Source organism: Cercospora kikuchii (genome assembly GCF_019650295.1).
Source record: "Cercospora kikuchii DNA, contig_00008, whole genome shotgun sequence".
In the NCBI taxonomy this organism is placed as follows: domain Eukaryota; kingdom Fungi; phylum Ascomycota; class Dothideomycetes; order Mycosphaerellales; family Mycosphaerellaceae; genus Cercospora; species Cercospora kikuchii.
Window position 1 is genome coordinate 578,717 of NW_025408589.1, and position 18,888 is coordinate 597,604.

Below are 18,888 nucleotides of genomic sequence, written 5' to 3' on the forward strand. Positions count from 1 at the left end.
TAGTGAACTCACATGTGCCGCTTGCCGGAGAAGATGAACACAAATACTGCATTTATCGCTATGGAAAGCATTGAGGACTACAGCACGTAGGTGAATTCTGGATTCTCGACATCTGTCAAATCCAACCATTCTTGATTTTCCAATTTCTCGTATCCTGGCTGGGCACGGATCTCCGCCTTCTTTGAATTCTGCAACCGGCACCAGAAATATACGAAGGCCATAATCAATAGGCAGACGCAATAGCATACGAGAATGGTCACCTCGGCGGAGACGAAGCGTGGTGCATCAGAGGGACGAAAGGTTTGAGGACCGGTTGGAGAAGTCAGTATAGAGTCGGGCATATTTTGCTAGAGGTAGAAAGCTTACCTATAATGTTGCCCACGCAATATGCGATGAGATATAATGCTGCGGTGGTGGTCTTTTTCGTATATCCAGCAACATTGGTGGAAATCAGAGACAAGAAGCAGACGAAAGGCGTTGGGCTTGCTTGTGTAAGGTAATAGCCAGCAAGTCGAACGCCGTTATATCCTTCGAGAGGCAGTCCGACGATGAGCGCCATGCCTAAGATGGCAAGAATCATGCCGCCAGAAGAAGTGAGAATACGACTTCCAAGTCTATCGCCCAGGAAACCAGTTGCAATCAAAACAACCACTTCGACTGCACCGCCTGGTGTGCCATAGAGCAGGGACTGTTGTTTGGTATAGCCGAAGCTGGTAATAAGCTGAGAGAAGAAGTTGGTGAGCCCGCCGTTCGGTATACTTGAGACCAGGGCATAGAGCGCGAAGCCCCAGACCATGGGGTCTGTCAACGCCTCTCGAAGTTGGTACATCTTGAGATGTTTGTTTCCGACGCCTTGTTGGTTCACTCGAATGCGCTGAAGTGCGAGAACGCGATCTTCTTTGCTCAGCCATCGAGCATTCAATTGGTTGTCTGGTACCGTGAATAGGAAGACGACGCCCACTGCGGAAGTCACTAGTCCAGTTGCCAGGAAAAGTATCTGCCATCCTGCAAGGCTCGCCGGATGTTTTTCTGTCCCCACCGCGATGCCATATGCGACGACACCTCCGATGATCTGAGCAATTCCATTCCAAGAAAACCAAAAACTGACTCGGAAACCTTGCTCTGATTTGGTGTACCATTGGCTGGTCAGAAGGGCGAACCCTGGTGTCACAGCCGATTCTGTCAATCCGAGAAAGAAGCGAATCGCCACGGCGCCAGAAAAGTTTTTGGCAGCGGCAAAGCAAGCCAAAACCAGACCCCAAAGAATGATGCACACTGCTGAGTACTTCCCGAGTGGTAATCGTTGCAGTAGTCGATTTGTAGGGTATTCCCAGGCCAGATAGCTGTCACTCACCACTTCAGCCAATGTTCAATCAGTCTCCATCGTGCGTGAGATCTACTCACCCAAAGTAAAACATGCTACCCAGCCATTGATAATTGTCCCCAACGAGACGTGGATCTGTCTGAAGACCCATGATGGAAGCATAGGACAAAGTCGTCTTATCCAGATATTGCAGGCCATATATCGTGCACATGATGGGCATCAAATTCCAATCAATGATCCTTCGTAGTCGTTTGTTGGTAGCTTCGTCGATTTCGATCACTTCGCCAGTCTGACCCTCAAAGACTTTCATCGCCTCGTCCGCGTCGTGAGAATGCTTGAGTACATTCTCTGGCACAGAGCCTGTACGTATCGCGCCATCGTCAAATGTCGCGATTTTCTTCTCCGGGTCGGGATCTGCTTCGTAAGTGTGATTTTGGCTAGCCATTATCTCGCGCGAAGCACTCAATGGTGCCTTTAAGGTCAATACGAGACGAGAATGTGAAGTACGAAGAGGAGAGAACGTCTCAACTACCAGCTCTCATCCTGCCATCATTCACCGCGATCGGCGCGCCTCCCAGATACGCGGCCGCGATAAGCTGCACGGAGTATGGCCGTTCGCTGCGCATGGCGACCACATGGAGGCGGGAAATAAGCGGCAGTGGAGTGATAGGCAGAGCTTTGCCTGTGAATGGCAGGTTACAATGGCGGAGGAGGGGTGGTCGGGCAAGGATGTGGATCCCACTTCGCCTTGAGCATGCTTAGACGGCACTTGTCTCAGCTTGGCGATAGCTTCGTGGTCGGAAAGCGGCCGTGTCGGTTATGCAGATGCCTTTTGATGCGGATCTGATGGTGTGACTTGCATTGCGAGCAGTGACGAAGAGGTGTTGTTCTGCGATGGAAGTGCTAACAAGTTCGACAACTGCAGGCATCTTTGTTGTGGTGGCCTCAGGCTCAACAATGAGTCTTCGGTCGACACCGCTCGCACCATGCCGAGTCTTGCTACCAACTTCAATCACTATTTTTTTCACGAACAGAGGAACACCTCACAAGAGCAGATCCAGAGCTGCTGTGGTAATGAATGGGACCTTGACATCTCACTTTGACACAAAGTTCAAACTTCCAACGCCGCTACACAATGCGAAAGATTTCGCTCTGCGCGCCACTCTCTTGCAACATCGCCACCTTCTCGCCAAACATGACATCGTCGGATTGGATATAACATTCTCCTAGGAACCGATATTTCCCATCCCCCGTTGGCCGGAGAACGTATGGCATCATCCCGCCGAGGATCATAGCAACAATATCACCTCTGGCTGTGATCTTGGATCCCACTCCGACGTATCCTGCAATGGTACGGAACACACATCGCCTTCTGCACTGGCTCAGCATAGCGAGCTCATACCGCCTGGCAGGTCGGAGGATTGCTAGCTGCATTCGTGCTCCATCAATGGACTGGCAATCATCCTCAAAGACGAACCTCTTAAAATCTGTCCATGCCGCAAGATCCTGAGCGGTCGCGAGGCTCTTATTACAATTGACTCCACCTATCAATAAAGTCGCCGTTCCGAGCCCTTCACCGCGGTCTTCGATCAGTTCAATGCAATCCTTGAGCCAGTGTTTTCGCCGAAGTTGATCGGCCCAGATCTCCTCAGTAAGCTCCGGTACCATTTGCTCTACAGTGCACAGCTTAAATCCCGAAACTTCAAGTATATTCGGGTCAACGCCACACTCTGAACCTGGCTCGGCCCATGGTTGAGTGTATGCCTTGGCGCAGCTAAAGTGGTGGTGCGCGAATGTCATCGGATGAATATCTGCATTCACTGTTTGCAAGTTGAGGACCCACGTGGGAGCTGAAGATCTCTCGAGGCTCTCGTTGGAGGTTATTCTGATGTGCTTCCAAAGCCACAGACCATTGCTGTACTCTTGCAGTGCAAATCTCATGGCGTCGCGTACAACTTCGTGGTACGGCCGATTATAGTCCGGCTGCAGGAGACGAGGAATCTCGTTCGACCATCTCTTCAACCCAAGCATGCCATAGACCCGATCAACAGGCACACTTGCCTTGAAGCCTCTTCCTTTCTCCAGCAAATGACTGACCATTAGCTGGCCTGAAGTCCAAGGACCATAGGGTACGTCTGCTAGATCCCACAAGGTCCAGGCATTCTCAAAACCCGCGGATTCAGCAAAATTGCTAGGCACGTAGAGCATTTTATGACGTAGCCATTTGGCAGCCCGCAAGAGGTTTAGCAGATCAAACTGGAACGAGCCAAGGAAGCATGTATTCGAAGGAGCGAGTACAGCTTCCTGTATAATCCACAACCTCCTGCACGACTGTTAGCTACCAATACCAACAGCAATCATCGAATAGGTCCATTACCTAAGCCATGGAAGTGAAAAGAGGCATCTCTGTAGCCGAGCAAAATCTACAGAACATCGTAATCCTGAGTCGGCTTTGACTGGACTTGGATCGATCTTCTTGAGGTTGTCCGTCTCTTCCATCATCTCTTCCAAAACACTTCCAATGTCTTGCAGAGCTAGGTGTGTCAAGTGCTCGTCCTCACACTGACCAAAGTACACCAGGTTTCCTACTGAGTGTCCGTAAAGTCCGCCCATCAATGCTACTTGTTGCGCACGTTCGTCGATATTGTTCTGATCGATGCAGACAGCATCGATCCATACAGTCCTAATGGCATTCGAATATCGTGTACGGCGTAATGCCTCGACGGAGCTAGCTGCATATATGTATGCCTTGCCATTGATGACGAGCGTACCAAGTTTCTGAGAATCTCCCCATACGTATGAGATAGTCTCGTACCTAGGAACGGGCTCGTCCTTGAGGTTTGCATGTCGTAGAGTGCATTTGACGAGTGTCTCAGAGGGCTCAGCGGGCTGCACATCAAGTAGCCTGAATTCTTGACAGTCCGAGCACAGAGACTTGTAGTTGTACCTGGCATCCTTGTCGGCTGTATTGCGGTCCTGTGAGCTGATCCCGCACCCCGTCATATCGCAATAACGGATAGCTTGGGCAATGTAGATCAGCCGGGCAGTCGTGGAAATTTGGCGGTGAACAGGGCCACCAGAAGTGTAGAGAAATAGAGGGACCCAGGAACCTTGGAACAGGCCACACACTAGGTCGCAGTGAAGTGCAGCTCGTCGAAATCCTGAATGTGTAATCTTATTGCGAATGAGCCTGACTGAGATGATGGGATGATGAAGTGGGACGCCTGCAGTAATATCAGTAACTGGCCGATGAATAACGGTCGACAACACCACGATCTCGCTAGTCGACCTTCAGTGGCCATGAACCAATTCATCTGATCTCGGTTCTGCAACAATTCGTGAGTGCTGTTCTTGCTCATAACTGCCAGCAGACAATCCTACGCTTTGTCGTGAGTGTTTCGTACGTGATTGGTCTCGTCTACTCACTCGCTTAGCCAGAGGCGACTTGCAGCTACGCCCTGCTGCAGGAGCCGAGCAACAGTTAATGCCTTGCTGGAAGGAACGTTTCCGATTGACGGAAAGGGTTGGGCGCAGAGGTGTGTATGTTTCATCGATCTCGAAGTTGTGCAACGATTCCTGCCAACACATACGTCAAAACTTCTTGCCGGGCCCGAATCGCTACAAGCAGCAAGAGCTCCTCACATCGCATTCTTGAATCGCGACCGAAATAATGCCGCTACCACCACCTCCCGGAGCGAGTCACGAATCTGAGAAGGAGATAGCATTTTATCCTCTCTTCCCAAAAACCCTCACCCTCTTCACACCCCCATCCGGAATAATAACCAACTTCACAAACCCATACTTCTGCCCTTCAACCTTTTCGAGCACATCCGTCCCGTACTCATGCTCCGCATCAGGCCCCGTCTTCTGCGGCTTCAAGACCTCCACCCAATCCCCCGAATCATGTCCCGGCGCACTCCCACTCTCACTCGCCGCCGCAGCAAAAACCTGCACCTTCTGCGGGAAATTCCCTCGAAAATGCGCAGTATCAACCACAATCTTCTCAATCAAACCTGGAAGCCCAAGTTTAATAATCGTCCAATCGACATGTTCGCCTCGAGATCTCTTCGTCTCCCATCCATCTCCCATATCGACTCCTCGGCCCGGAAGGAGTAAATTATCTTTCGTGCCGAAATGTTGATCAGAGCAGGAGACTGCTACTCCACCGTTGACAGTCGCAGCGAGATCGAAGACTTCGTTCACATCTTGCGGAAGCACAGGTACGACTTCTCCGAAGAGGCGGAAACGAGCGATTCCTCCATCGGGAAACATCTGCAATCGCACATGCGTGTAAGCCTTGTCTGTGGTCTTAGGGAGCAGCCAGCCATGTCGTTGACTGGGTCCGCATTCTTGCTTGGGAAGAATAGTCTCCACATTGCTATCATTATCCCAGAATTTCGCTGTCTTGACTTCCTCTTCTCTGCTGTCGTCCACGAAGACACCTTGTACAGCGACTTCGGGTGCTTGGTTGCCATTGAAGAATGCAGTATCGATTTCCACACCTTTGACTCGTCCACTTGCTACGCCTAAGCGTATGACAACCCAGTCAAAGGGCTCTGTATTGTGTCGTCGTGTTTCCCAGCCATCGTACCAAGCTCCGGCGTATGTGAAGACACCAGGTTTGCGGACTGGTGGGGTAGGAGTTGTGAGGTTGTCGGCGGCAGCGAACCATTCGTCGGTGAAAGAGAGGATGCGAGAGCCGAGGGCCTTGTTGATCAGATCTGCAATCTGTCAGTACTTGTAATTGTACGAAGCTGTCGATCAGTATGCCACCCACCAATGCTATCCGACTTAAAAGTGGCATCGATCTGATCTGCCGGCACAGACTTGACAACAGAGTCAATGACTTCCTGTGCAGCATCTGCTGCAAAGACTTGAGCTTCAGCCATCGTGAGATTGTTTGTGTAGATTGGTGGCAGAACGTACCGTCAGTGACAGTGGGCAAGTCTTACCTTTTGCATGCGTGCCAATGTTCGGGCCCTATCGATAGCTGCACCTCGTTTCACGCTATCAGGTGTTTCAGTGGCGTAAAAGCCAGGCGCGGCCATCTCGGCCAGCTCCGGCCGACGGCTCCCCAGATTTTACCCTTGAACCATTTGCCAGATCCATTTCTCCACCTGAGACAATCGAGTAAACATAAAGTAATCGGGTTTAGGAAAGTTGACGAGCTGCAGACCTTTCTCCTGTTTCCTCCGCTCTTGCATTTGCGTCGAATGCATGACTAAAAACCTGCTCGGTGAGGTCCGGATTGGCGCAGTGCGGAGAAGTTGTGCTCGGAAAGAATTGATATTGCCGTGCTATGAGATACTGTGCTAAATCACCTGCGGTTTGTCGTAAGTAGAATGCAGCATAAAGTCAACGGTATCGACAACGCCATTCCTATGCAAATGCATCGCTTAGTGAAGACTGACAAAATCTCCACCATCATGTTCAACGCCGAGACTGTTCAAGAGATTCTTTGCGGCGGTCTCGCCGGTAGCAAAAGCTCCGTGCACACATCCGTTGCCAGTCAGAGTACAGTGCTCTCCAGCGAATTGAAGTCGCGAGCCTTTGTGGCTCTCGAGAGCGTCCATCAACAGGTCAGGATCGTCACCAACCTTGTCGGCGGAGTAGGAGCCATATCCAGCCAGTGGGTCCTGGGACCAGTGCGTGGTCTCAACGTTGATGAGACGAGGGAGAGATTTGTATGGTTCAGTGCGGAGAAGCTTGAAGAGGGGTTCGAAAAACTTGTAGATTTCCTTCTTGTTGGTCATGGCCTCGATGCGCTGAGTCAAAGGCTCGGCAATCTGGATGCAGAGCTCCTTTCCTCCGGTCATGATCCAGAGATTGATGGTAACAGTGGCATAGTTCAAGATGGAATCCTGTTCGTCAGAGCTGCTCGAGCCAGGTGACGTGGAATACTGATCGGCATTCAGCTCTGGGGGAGAAGGGAAGTACACGAACTGATCATTCTCCTTACTCCAAAAGACATCAGCAAACTCGAAGAACACTTTGCCTAGAGCTCCATAGCTGAACTTGGAGATGGCGAGCTGCATGTCGCTTGGCAATGGTGGATCGAAGTGGACCAGGTTTCGCTTGAGAGCACCGAGCGGCAAGGTAGAGACAACGGCATCGGCTTCAACGACATGCACATTTCCTGCGTCGTCGTGATACTCAATTGCACATTTCTTTGAGCCATCTTCAGTCCATGCAATGCTGTCGACAGTGCTGTTGAGCTGAATGGTGTTTGGATGGAGACAATCGGCGGTCCATTTGACGATGGCATCGTAACCACCTTTCATGTACAGATTGCGTTCGGTAATGAAGTAGGAGAGATGTTTGGAAGAGGCGGTCTCGATCGAGGTTCCGATCCACAACTCAACTTCTTTGAATGCCTGTGGAGCCCACAAGCGCTCATCATCGGTAATGAGCTCGTGCTTTGCAACGAACGCGTTCACAAAGTCAGACACGGGTTGATCAGGCGCTTCTGGGTGCGTTTCATAGTACCACTCCATATGATCTGCAGCTTCGTCGGCCACTTTTTTGAATTTGGCCTGAGCACCAGCTCGACCGTGCTCCGTGTAATACAGCGGGAGCCCATCATCATAGTAGTAGTCGAGCTTCAGCTTCGAGATTAGTTTGACCAGAGGATTCTGACTTGTCTCGTGGCACCATGCAGCGCCTAATGTTCCTGGTGTTAGCAAGCGAGAGAGTATTTCCCCTGGGGTGAAGAAGCCTTTCGGCCATCAACGAACCAACACAGGTCTGCAGCTCAGTATCAGCTACAAGTTTTGTGTTTGAGGACTAACCAATATCTCTTGGTACGCCTTTTTCGTTTCTCGTAGTTTGAATGCGTCCGCCGATGCGGTCGCGAGCTTCAATGATAGTGACGTCCAGGCCATGGCGCTGGAGCACAGATGCGGCGCGGAGGCCAGAGATACCCGCGCCAAGCACAATCACTTTGGCCTTCTCGTTGACTCCGGTCCTGGGTGCCAGCTTGTCGATAGCTGCCGGCGTCTCTGCCTGGACGGCCATGGTGGCAGAGACTGAGGATGCGTCCTCGCCCAGGCCGGAGCCACAATTAGAGGGCTTTTTGGGAGGACTGTCACATATCGTGGAGGTCTGGTGGTATAAGTGCGCCATGTTGTGCTGACACGTTGACATTCACGTGCGTCGGTGTGTGCGTTTGGTACTGTTGCTGTTCGCAGTGGGCAAGTTGGGAGAGGAGAAGAGAAGCTGAAGAGCAGCGCGAGGCAAGGGTCATCCAGCCAGTGGGCACGTGGGATGTGCGGGATATCTTGCGTAAGTGACGCAGGCGAACCAGACTCATCCCAGCAAGTGCTTCCGAGTTGGGCGGCAGTGATTGCCCGCTGCAATTCGCTCGCCACTCGGGCCTCTCAGCTGCTGCATCGATCCATCGATCCTGGACTCCGCTCGACTGAAAATGCGCTATCGCGATAAGAAGAAATCTGCTACGCGGCCTTGGGCCTTGCTGGCGCACTCTTGCGTTTCTTGTCTCCCTCATCCTAGCATGCGTGCAGAAGCTTATCTTTTCGGAATCACGGTCGACGCCATCAAGTAACGATGCTGTGCTGCTGACTGGTGAACGAAAGCAGCGCTACGCCACCAACAGCGCTGCGGTGGCACCATCAGCTTTGCATACAGATTACTAGACAAACGCGACCAGCAGCGAGCTGAGTCAAAGCAAACCAAGCATCCAATATCAAACTCTATACAGCACCTTTGAGGAAGGACACAGATCATGGCAGAGCCCGGAGGCGAGTTCCTCCCAGGAACCATTCAGCTATTCATCCAAGGCGAATCTGGCGACCTTCGCGACCAAGAACTCGTCCTCAACCCAACACCGACCGACAGCCCCAATGATCCCATCAACTGGTCCCCATGGCGAAAATATTGGCACGCTACTCTGGTCCTCTTCATTACCGCCATGACAGCGGCGATCTCGAACGATGCCGGAGCAGCCAGCGATGGAATGCTCGCAGAATTGGGCATTTCCTATGATGTAGCGAATACAGCCGCCGGAGTCCTCTTCGCATCGATCGGATACTGGTGTATACTCGCTTCTCCCATGCCTTGGCTATATGGTCGCAGGATCCAATATCTCATCTGTCTGACTTTCGGTATGGTCGGATCAATCTGGTTCGCGCGCATTCGAGGCGTGCAAGATTCGATTTGGAACCAGATGTTCGTGGGGTCATCCGAGAGTTGCGCAGAAGCTTTGGCGCAGCTATCCCTCTCAGACTTGTTCTTCCAGCATCAGCGTGGCTCCGTATTGGGTCTTTACATTTTGGCTACTTCCATTGGTACATTCCTGGGTCCTCTGGTAGCTGGATACATAGCCATTGACAGCTGGAGATGGGTGGGCTGGACAGCTGCGATCGTTTGCGGAGTCTCGTTGGTTGTTTTCTACCTTGGTCTAGAAGAGACAGCTTTCCAGCGTGATGCCATCCTTGGCCTCCAAGGTGCTCGCGCATCGATCTCAGTGATCCCAGGCGAGAAAAAAGTCGCAGAGAACCCCAATGAGCTCGACGCTCGCGACTCCCACGACAGCGCTCGCCTCAACATTGACCGCAAAAAATCCTACCGCGAACGCATCGCCCTCATAACCCCGGCCCCAAACCTCATCGGCCTCGGCTTCAAACAATACTTCCACCGCCTCTGGCTAACCCTCCGCGTCTTCACCTTCCCCGCAGTCCTCTACTCCGGCCTCCAATGGGGCGCCCAAGACGCCTGGCTATCCTTCTACCTCACAGTCGAAGAAGACAACTACTACGACCCACCCTGGAACTACAGCAACCAAGCCGTCGCAATCATGAACGTCCCCACCCTCATCGGCGCCACAATCGGCTGCATCTACGGCGGCTGGTTCTCCGACGTCTTCGTCAAATACCTCGCGAAAAGACGAGGCGGAATCTCCGAAGCCGAAGATCGTCTGTGGCTCATGTATCTCTCTGCAATCATCAATCCCGCGGGATTAATGCTTTTTGGCATCGGATCTTCCAAAGCGTGGAATTGGCCTGGTCCATATCTTGGTTTAGCCATGACGGGTTTTGGTTTTGGTTGTGCTGGAGATATTTCCATGGCGTATTTGATGGATGCTTATCCGGATATGGTGCTGGAGGGCATGGTGGGTGTGGCGGTCATTAATAATACTTTGGCTTGCATCTTTACGTTCTTGGCGAGTCGATGGATTGATGCGAGTGGTTTGGCGAATACTTTTATTGCGATTGGGGTTTTGTCTTTGATATTTCATTTGACGACGATTCCGATGCAGATTTTTGGGAAGACGTGTAGGAGGTGGACGTACAACAGATATCAGCGATTTTTGGAACTGCGAGATGGTGAGCGATGACACGAGAAGGTGTATTGTAATTAATTTCGGGAAAGGAACAAAATGCACACATCAATAGAAGATGAATAACAGGAACGCATTGATGATGGGTATCGGCATGTAGGTTGCATTAGGAATCCGCATTACCAGACTGCGATCGCGTTCAGTCGAGTTTCTCGTCGACCAACGACCACCACACCCACCTTATCGATATAAGTAATTGTTCGTGAACTTATTGCCATAGTAGTCCATCTCCTCATCACTTCTCATCGTCGCATTGGCGCGTACAACTTGCACAACCCCTTCCCAAAGTCCTTCCGTCTCCGCATCCAGGTTCCCCGCATCAATTTTCTGTTGATGAACTCGTTTACGATCTTTTCTGAAGCTTGAAATCGCTGAAATGGTGTCGAAGATAGTCGTCTCATCAGGACGGTTTATGTTATGTTGAGCCATCGATTGGCCGAAATTGACCTCTTTCTCAGATGCTCCATGGTGCGCGAAGCGTCCTCCCTCGATGGTTGGGAACATGTTCTCTTCTTCTCCAAAGAAGCTGAAGTCTGTCGCGGCAGCATTCCACAGAACTTCAGAATCTCGATCATCAGTCATTGACCTGGTGCCTTGATGCTGCCAAGGACTAGCTTTGCTTGATACTGGGGCTTCATTTTGGCTCGTTTCGAGAACTAATCGTTTGAGAGCGAAGATCTTGGTCTCCGAGTGCTTCAGTGTGGAGTAATGGCCTTTGCGTCCTGGTGGTAATGCGTAATCAAGCTGGGCTTGCTTGCGGGCAAGTGAGGCTTCCTCCGCGCACTTCTCAATGAATCGAATGATGCGGTCGGCCAAGTCCTTGCTGGTAGAGGTGATTGGCACATTTGTGAGCACAAGTGTTTTCACGTGAGGCAGCATCGCAGGATGCAGATTGTGACCAAGCGCTATGTGTGCATTGAGTCTTGCCTGTCGCTCCGTGCCCATTGACGAATAGCTCCGGGGCCTTGGTGTCTGTGGCGGAGTAATGGCAGGGCTGCATGAGGCGGATCGTGTTGTGAAACTTGGAAACCCTGTTGCGGTCATTGAGGTCTCACCGAAGGCAGAGTCGGGACTCAGGTGGGTTTTGTCCATGTCATGAGTGACATCGTCAACGACTTCCGGGAGACACTCGCTGTCACGCCTATTGAGATGGAGACCAATCCTATCCTCAGGTACCTCAATCTTGTAAGTGTCATCAGCAGCAGATGAGACTACGAGTTGCATAGGATCGCCCTCGAGCTCGTAACATGGTGTCTGCTCATCAGTCGGCAGCTCAAATGTTTGCGGTCTGACAGAATGGCTATCCAGCTCCGCTGTGTGCGAGGGTAGTGGTGGCAGAGCAGTGTCTGCCAGTTCTACACGGCCATGAACGACTTCTTCTGTTTTAAAACAGGGTGCATCTTTAGTGATCAGGCTGTGATCGATCCTGAGAAATGACATGGCCTCTGAAGCGTGCTTTGCAAGAACTGGAGTCAGCTTTTCTGAACCAGGCACATCGTCATCTGAGTACCATTCCTCTCCGTCTGAAGAAACACGTCGTATCCTTGCAGCAGACACCGATCCAACATCCAATACGTGAAGCCTGCCTGACCTTACAAGTCCTGATACGCCTTCCACAGTGAGTCCATTGTTGGCGATGTAGAGGTGCGTGAGACCACCTGCTGGGGCATCTTCAATAGCGAGGCGGCTGACAAAGCTGCCTGTGAACGCATTACGTAGGTAGCCTTCGAAGTCCTCGCCTTGATAGATCTCAAGCATTTCAGAGCCCAGATAAGGTAACAAGTTTGGCGAACGTTGGCCTGCTGCCAGCGGCAATGCTCCGTCATGCTGACCAGCAGTCCTAGTGAAGCAATTCTCCAACAGAGTCCTGACGCCACGATCTGAAATCTGATTGTCTCTAATGTCAAGACTTCGCACTCTTAAGTCAACTGACTGAGCGAGGACCTCGACATTCTCGTCCTTCAGACTCACTCCCCGTAGCTTTAGAACCTGTAAACCAGCAAACTTTCCAATAGTAGTGAGAACCATAGGATCTCGAGCGGGGTATGTGAATGACAGGTCCAGGTACAGCAGACTTTCAAATCGGCTCAACGCTGCTGCGAGGCTACTCGAAGTCACATTCGGACATCGAGATGCATCGAGCAGCCGCAAATGAAAAGTAGGGATCGCGTTCAAAGTCGTCGAAGGCCTCTGAAATGTCATCCCGCTGGAGCCCGGTAGCTCTATAAGTCCATCAGGCAGATATTGTCGCTCCCCAGACTTCCTCCGCATGAGCACCAAGGCCTGCAACGCAGCATAATCGAAGAACGGCAGGCCTCGTACAATAAGTGACTGAAGATTCGGCAGCCTCTCCATCAGATCTCGTAGCCAGTCCGAGTGCGGTCCATTGTACAATTCTGCATGTGCAGGTGGTAGATGCAATGTATGCGTCAATGATCGGACCAGAAGTCGTGCGGTCTGGAGTGTTCTCCGGAACCGCGTGAGAGCCACATAGACGGCGTCATTTTCGACGCCAAAATGTGAAGCTGGATTGCCCCATATATGAGGTGTGAAAGTGGCGTGCCATCTGCTACAGACCAACGATGCTGCGCAGAGGTCTGCAGAAGGAATGTAGCGGGCTATGATGTCCCAGAGGTCGACTAAGGTGGCATGTGCGTAGCTAGGAGGCGCGGCTTCCATCGTTGCGTGTGACGGCTCCCATCAGCATCGGTGCGCCTTACTGAAATCTTGTGTGCAGAGAAAGTGGCATGTGGAGTTGCACCGTTCATCTTGTGCCTGCTCGTGGACAGTAGTGAAGGTAGACGCAGCAGCAGCGAGGCTGTGACGTTGGCTGTGCATGAGACCAAGTCTTGGCACGATCCTTCATCCTTCAGGATCAACAATGAATGGCATGGCAAGTCGAGGCCTCTGAGGAGCAAGTTCACTTCAATACTCTGTGCAGCTCAATTCCTGAGGCACCACTACGTGCAATTGCTTGCACCCGGCTTGATAAGACCATACGCGATCAGTACCGACCATCATCCGCTTTAATCAAATCCGCCCCCTTCTCAGCAACAGCATACGTCGTACTCATGATGTTCCCACTCACATGTCCTGGGAACACGCTCGCATCCACCACTCTCAACCCTTTCGCTCCCATAAACTTCAACGTATCATCTACAACCTGTCCCATTGAACACGTTCCGATCAAATGATACTGCGTCGAGATGTTGTTTCTCACATATTGTTCTCTCGCCTCTTGGCTTGAGATATCCATATCTTTCGGCGGCAAGACTCTATCGCCAAGAGATTTGGCGAGAACAGGTTGATGCACGACTTTGTCCATCCATTTGATGCCTTCAGCAAGGATTTTGGCGTCGGCTGGGTTGCGGAAGTAGCCTGGATCGATGCGTGGGTGGGCGGTGGGGTCGGAGGAGGTGATGTGGACTGTTCCGCGCGACAAGGGATGTTCGAGGCAAACGAGCATAGAGACGCGTTGCTTGCCTTTGGGTCTGCATGGATTTTAGAAGGTGGAGTTCTTAGGGCGCAGATCACGATACTTACGGAGGAGCGAAGAATCCAGTTTGATCGTCACCACGACTGACATCTAGCTGGCAGCCAATACAGAACGTCTGGATATTCGCAAAAGTCGGATCTGAGAGTTGCTTCACAATGACATCCTCCTGTCTCTTCTCCCAGTCCGTCTTGGCCAGTGAATTCTTCCTGATCTCGCTGATTGTCTCGTCCAGAGTCTCCTTGTCCACTAACGAGGCGTACGACACGAAGCCCATGAGCATTCCTGGCGAACCAAGTGGGCCATTATTCGTTTTACGATACATTTCTTGCATGGCCGCTGAATATTCTTCTCCGTGCATAGCATCGAGTGAGTTGATACCTGGTTTGAGATCATACACCATACCTCCCAGGACGTGATCTTCGAAATGCTTTCCGACGTTCTCGTTCTTGATCTTGCATTCTACTCCAGCAGCGGCGAGTACCTCTGGGTCGCCAATACCAGACAGTTCGAGGAGCTGGGGGCTGTTAATCACGCCGCCGGAGAGGACCACCTCCTTCGACACTTTGACTTGAGACAGCTTCCCGCTATGACTGAACTCCACGCCGACCGCCCTATCTCCGTCGAGAAGGACCTTGGTGGCCAGAGCCTCTGTGAGGACTTTGAGATTAGATCGATTGAGGTTTGGGCGGAGGTAACCAGTTGCTGCATAGCTTCTTCTTCCTGGATCGTCGGTTCTGTTCACTGCAGCCAGGCTGGAATAGAAGCCATAGTGATCTCCAGACCAAGCATCGTGCAAAGTCCTGTCATTGCCGCCGACTTCGTATGCCGCCTCGCAGAAGTCGTACTCAAAAGGCTCGTAGTAGTCGTTGAAAGAAGTATGAATGGGTCCGTCGCTACCATGATACTTCTCTTTGGCCGCTGCGGGCATGAATTGAGCGCTGGGCGGATCTTTCTCACTTGGATCAAGAGTCTGGTGCTTCTTGAAATATGGAACCATGTCATCCCATCCCCAGCCCTTATTACCCAGCGATGCCCAACCATCGTAATCTTTCCGGCTCCCGCGAACATACATAAGATAGTTGATACCAGAAGACCCGCCAAGCAACCTGCCGCGAGGCATGGAGTATGTCTTGTTTCCAGCTGTCGGCACTGGCTCTGACTGGAAGCACCAATCGTACTTCTCTCGTCCGATCATCGTTGGGTATAGACCTGGAGTGTACACCTGTGGATCCTCCATCAAGTCTTTGCCAGCTTCAATCACTCCGACTTTGACATCAGGATTCTCTGACAGTCTTGCGGCAACGCAAAGACCAGCCGTGCCACCTCCAACAATACAATAGTCGAATTCTTGCGAGAGGAACTCGTCGATGCTGCAGAGCGCCGAGCCGGAGTGGCCATTTGCGCCGTTCGTGGTACCTGGCATTTTGTTATTTGTTGGCTCAAGACAACAAGTCTGGATTCGATTATCGCAATTTGTGTCACGCAGCAGTTTGCATTTTCTCCAGTGGTTTAATACCTTGCCCGGTGCAATGGAACCTACGTCGATCAATCATCGTCTTGTCGCATCCACCCCTCTCTTCTTCACGTAACACGCGTCTGCACGCCTATGAAGGATGTGAGCTCAGCTGCCCTGCATGAACAGCTGCTGTACTCCGCATTCAGTCCCTCTGGAGTACTGGCTACAACCTGCTATTCGCTGCGATCCCTTCCTGTTGAACGCCCAGCCTGCGTGACATGCATTGAATCGTGTTGCCACTGACGACCATGCGATGTGTCATTAAGCTGCTCCAAAATATTCACTGCTAGCCTCCATGGCCAAGACCTCAAACTTGATGATACCTGTTGACTGATACCTATCGCTTCGTGAAGGGTTCTGGCTGCGGGGTCTGCGCATTCTGCCTCTTCATGGTTCCAAAATACGCGTCTTGCCGTGCAAGCTTTCGAGCGCACAGCTTCATTCGTCTCGAGGACGGTTCAACATCAGAGGTCGTGGGATTCATGGCTGGCCAACACGATCTCATCGCATCAAACCACCCAGATCCTTTTCCATATCGTTGACTCGTTCACTGAGCGTTTGCTTCTTTTTCTCAAGTTCTCTAATTTCGGCTTCTTCCTTTTCCAGGTCTTCCTTCGTGATCAAAGGACTGGTAATCGTCCTGTCTTCGTCCTCGTAAGGTATCAAGTCCTCGTCATCATCAGAGACAGGGAGTCGATTCATGCGCGCGAGATCTTCAATTTGTTGATTGACTTTCGCTTCATAGTGCTTGATGTTGGCAGTCAATTGTCGATGCCGACTGCGTAATTGGGAGATCTTGTCTGCGGTTCCAGGAATGTTGTAGACTGCCAATAATCTCTCTGCACCCTCAAGGAGGACTTCGACATCCATCTCGCCTTTGATTCGAGCAGCTGCGGACTCTTGGCGTGTACGATTGTACAGATCACCGCCTAACACAGCAGCAACGGCCCTGCTTTTGGGCTGCCTTTGGCCATAGACAGTGGCTCGACGCTTGGGTGTCTTTGCAGTCGATGCCGCAGGAGGATTGGAAGTGTTGTTCGAGTCATTGTTGCCCGGTGCTCCTGGGAGAGGTGGCGGGGCCAGGTGAAACAGCGCCCGCTCGTGTTGCTCTGTATCTCGGATCAAGGAGGTGATGTCGTGCTGAGAAAGTAGCGCATTTGTGAACATCTTGGGTCCAGGAAAGGGAAGTTCTGCTATGGAAGTGGCGCATAATGAAATTTGCTCCAAATGGGAGTTGAGAAGAGCCGCCATGTTGAGTAGGACCTTGCTCAATTCCTTCTACGTGTCCACGGAATATCGTCCAGTGTCCTGACCAAGCGGTGAAGTGAAGTTCGGAAGTTGAGTTGTGGAAGACGCGCCTCGAACGTGACGCAAAGTCCCAAACACGCACGGACCTTGCTGGAGCTTGCGTTGCGTTGCTGCTGAGGAAGCCGATCGGCCATCACTGCATCAAACACACGACACTCGACCTCGCTGTCCACTCCACCCACAACACCGCCGCCCGACCATACAACGATGGCGGACAAGATGGAAGTCGATGCCGTCAACGGCGAGAAGCAGCAGGAGAGCACCGGCCCAGCGCCAGACCTCACGCCCGAGCGCAGTACGTCGCCATCGGCTGCCTTCCACCGCGATAGCACATGCTAACACATCACTTCCGATAGTCATTCAGAACAACCTCAAGTTCATCAACCAGGCCGTCGAGACCTTCGATTCACGATTCACACTACGAGCGCTCCGAAGCATATCGACCCTTCGCAAATCACCCAACTTCGCTGAGGCCATCGTGCTGGGCATCCGAACCGCATACCCAAAGCCATCGAGGCCGCGCCAAATATTGGAGGAGCTACTTCCCAAGAATGTGCAAGCTGCGCAAAATGGATCGGCCGGGAAAGAGAAGGAGGCGGCAGAACAGCACGTACATCAAGAGGTGTGGGCGTACCTAGGAGTCTTGGTGCAGGTGAGTCGTGGACAGAACCGTGAGGAGGATCATGCTGACAGCCACAGGTGTACCTGTATGACAACGGCGAGTTCCAAAAAGGCGCGGACTTCAGTGACAACTTCGTCGATAAGATTCGGGAGTGGAACCGCCGAAGTCTCGATCAGATCGGCGCAAAGGCATACCACTACTACTCGTTATTCTTCGAGGAGCTCAATCCAAAGCCTCCCTCAAAGCAAGCGAAGGTGATCGAGCTCCGACCGACACTTCTGGCCGCCCTTCGATCTGCAGTCATCCGCAAGGATGAGGATACACAAGCTGCGGTGACTGTGCTCCTCCTACGGAACTATATTAGCACAGCGGACATTACCCAGGCGGACCTCCTGGTCGCTCAGACACAATTCCCGCAATCGGCGTCGAACAACCAGGTCTGCCGCTACCTCTACTATCTCGGTCGCATTCGAGCAATTCAACTTGCGTACACGCAGGCTCATGAGAACCTCGAGTCCGCTACACGGAAGTCGCCTACCACCGGACCGGCTGTTGGATTCTATCAGCAGTCTATGAAACTCCTGATTGTTGTCGAATTGTTGATGGGTGACATTCCAGAGCGATCTCTTTTCCGCCAACCAACACTCGAAGCCGCCCTCTACCCCTACCTCAAGTTGGTGCAAGCAGTTCGCGTCGGCGACCTGCAGGCTTTCCTGAAGTGTGTCAACCTCAACGAGGCGCAATTCCGCAAAGATGGTACCTACACTCTCATCCTTCGACTTCGCCAAAATGTCATCAAGACCGGTGTCCGCATGCTGTCGCTCTCCTACTCCCGAATTTCCCTCCGCGATATTTGCACGCGTCTCGGTGTCGAGAGTGAAGAGTCGGCAGAGTACATTACCGCACAGGCTATCCGAGATGGTGTCATAGAGGCCAGTTTGGACCATCAAAATGGACACATGGTGACTGTGCCACAAAAGGATGCGTACAGCACAACGGAGCCAAGCGAGGCTTTCCATGCCAGAATTAGCGCTTTGTTGGGTATGAGAGATGAGTGCGTCATGGCTATGAGATACCCGATGAACAAGCATCGCCAGGAGATCGCCGAGGCCGCAAAGGCCAGGGATCGCGAGCGAGAGCTGGCTAAGGAGATCACCGAAGGCGACATGGACGAGGAAGAAACCGATGGTGGCTTCGATGGCATGTGAGGGACGTCCGTGAGATGATCAATCGTCGTCAAAGCCAAAGTGGGTCGCGTCCAGCCAGC

General features: G+C 52.0%; 9 protein-coding genes across 10 annotated transcripts; 2 read left to right on the forward strand and 7 right to left on the reverse strand.

Annotated features, from left to right (window-relative positions):
- Positions 1-77: 77 nt before the first annotated feature.
- On the reverse strand, positions 78-1,769 carry CKM354_001141400 (uncharacterized protein; the record flags this gene model as incomplete). The annotated part of the gene is made up of 3 exons (XM_044806901.1): positions 78-154; positions 367-1,343; positions 1,405-1,769. 3 exons carry the CDS (start codon positions 1,767-1,769, stop codon positions 78-80), a joined length of 1,419 nt encoding a protein of 472 aa, XP_044662836.1.
- Positions 1,770-2,452: 683 nt separating this feature from the next.
- On the reverse strand, positions 2,453-4,327 carry CKM354_001141500 (uncharacterized protein; the record flags this gene model as incomplete). Its single annotated transcript, XM_044806902.1, has 2 exons — positions 2,453-3,647; positions 3,702-4,327. 2 exons carry the CDS (start codon positions 4,325-4,327, stop codon positions 2,453-2,455), a joined length of 1,821 nt encoding a protein of 606 aa, XP_044662837.1.
- A 723-nt stretch (positions 4,328-5,050) lies between these two features.
- On the reverse strand, positions 5,051-6,213 carry CKM354_001141600 (allantoicase; the record flags this gene model as incomplete). The annotated part of the gene is made up of 2 exons (XM_044806903.1): positions 5,051-6,045; positions 6,102-6,213. 2 exons carry the CDS (start codon positions 6,211-6,213, stop codon positions 5,051-5,053), a joined length of 1,107 nt encoding a protein of 368 aa, XP_044662838.1.
- A 507-nt stretch (positions 6,214-6,720) lies between these two features.
- On the reverse strand, positions 6,721-8,467 carry CKM354_001141700 (uncharacterized protein; the record flags this gene model as incomplete). Of its 2 annotated transcripts, none has more annotated exons than XM_044806904.1 (2): positions 6,721-7,985; positions 8,113-8,467. In XM_044806904.1, 2 exons carry the CDS (start codon positions 8,465-8,467, stop codon positions 6,721-6,723), a joined length of 1,620 nt encoding a protein of 539 aa, XP_044662839.1. The 2 variants fall into 2 exon arrangements, with proteins under 2 accessions (XP_044662839.1, XP_044662840.1); XM_044806905.1 differs by having other exon boundaries at positions 6,721-7,994.
- A 598-nt stretch (positions 8,468-9,065) lies between these two features.
- CKM354_001141800 (uncharacterized protein) lies at positions 9,066-10,676 on the forward strand (the record flags this gene model as incomplete). The annotated part of the gene is made up of 1 exon (XM_044806906.1): positions 9,066-10,676. One exon carries the CDS (start codon positions 9,066-9,068, stop codon positions 10,674-10,676), a length of 1,611 nt encoding a protein of 536 aa, XP_044662841.1.
- Positions 10,677-10,859: 183 nt separating this feature from the next.
- On the reverse strand, positions 10,860-13,358 carry CKM354_001141900 (uncharacterized protein; the record flags this gene model as incomplete). Its single annotated transcript, XM_044806907.1, has 1 exon — positions 10,860-13,358. One exon carries the CDS (start codon positions 13,356-13,358, stop codon positions 10,860-10,862), a length of 2,499 nt encoding a protein of 832 aa, XP_044662842.1.
- Positions 13,359-13,683: 325 nt separating this feature from the next.
- Positions 13,684-15,598, reverse strand: CKM354_001142000 (uncharacterized protein; the record flags this gene model as incomplete). The annotated part of the gene is made up of 2 exons (XM_044806908.1): positions 13,684-14,170; positions 14,223-15,598. 2 exons carry the CDS (start codon positions 15,596-15,598, stop codon positions 13,684-13,686), a joined length of 1,863 nt encoding a protein of 620 aa, XP_044662843.1.
- Positions 15,599-16,192: 594 nt separating this feature from the next.
- Positions 16,193-16,942, reverse strand: CKM354_001142100 (uncharacterized protein; the record flags this gene model as incomplete). Its single annotated transcript, XM_044806909.1, has 1 exon — positions 16,193-16,942. One exon carries the CDS (start codon positions 16,940-16,942, stop codon positions 16,193-16,195), a length of 750 nt encoding a protein of 249 aa, XP_044662844.1.
- Positions 16,943-17,206: 264 nt separating this feature from the next.
- CKM354_001142200 (proteasome regulatory particle lid subunit RPN3) lies at positions 17,207-18,829 on the forward strand (the record flags this gene model as incomplete). The annotated part of the gene is made up of 3 exons (XM_044806910.1): positions 17,207-17,294; positions 17,356-17,651; positions 17,699-18,829. 3 exons carry the CDS (start codon positions 17,207-17,209, stop codon positions 18,827-18,829), a joined length of 1,515 nt encoding a protein of 504 aa, XP_044662845.1.
- Between the last annotated feature and the right edge of the window lie 59 nt (positions 18,830-18,888).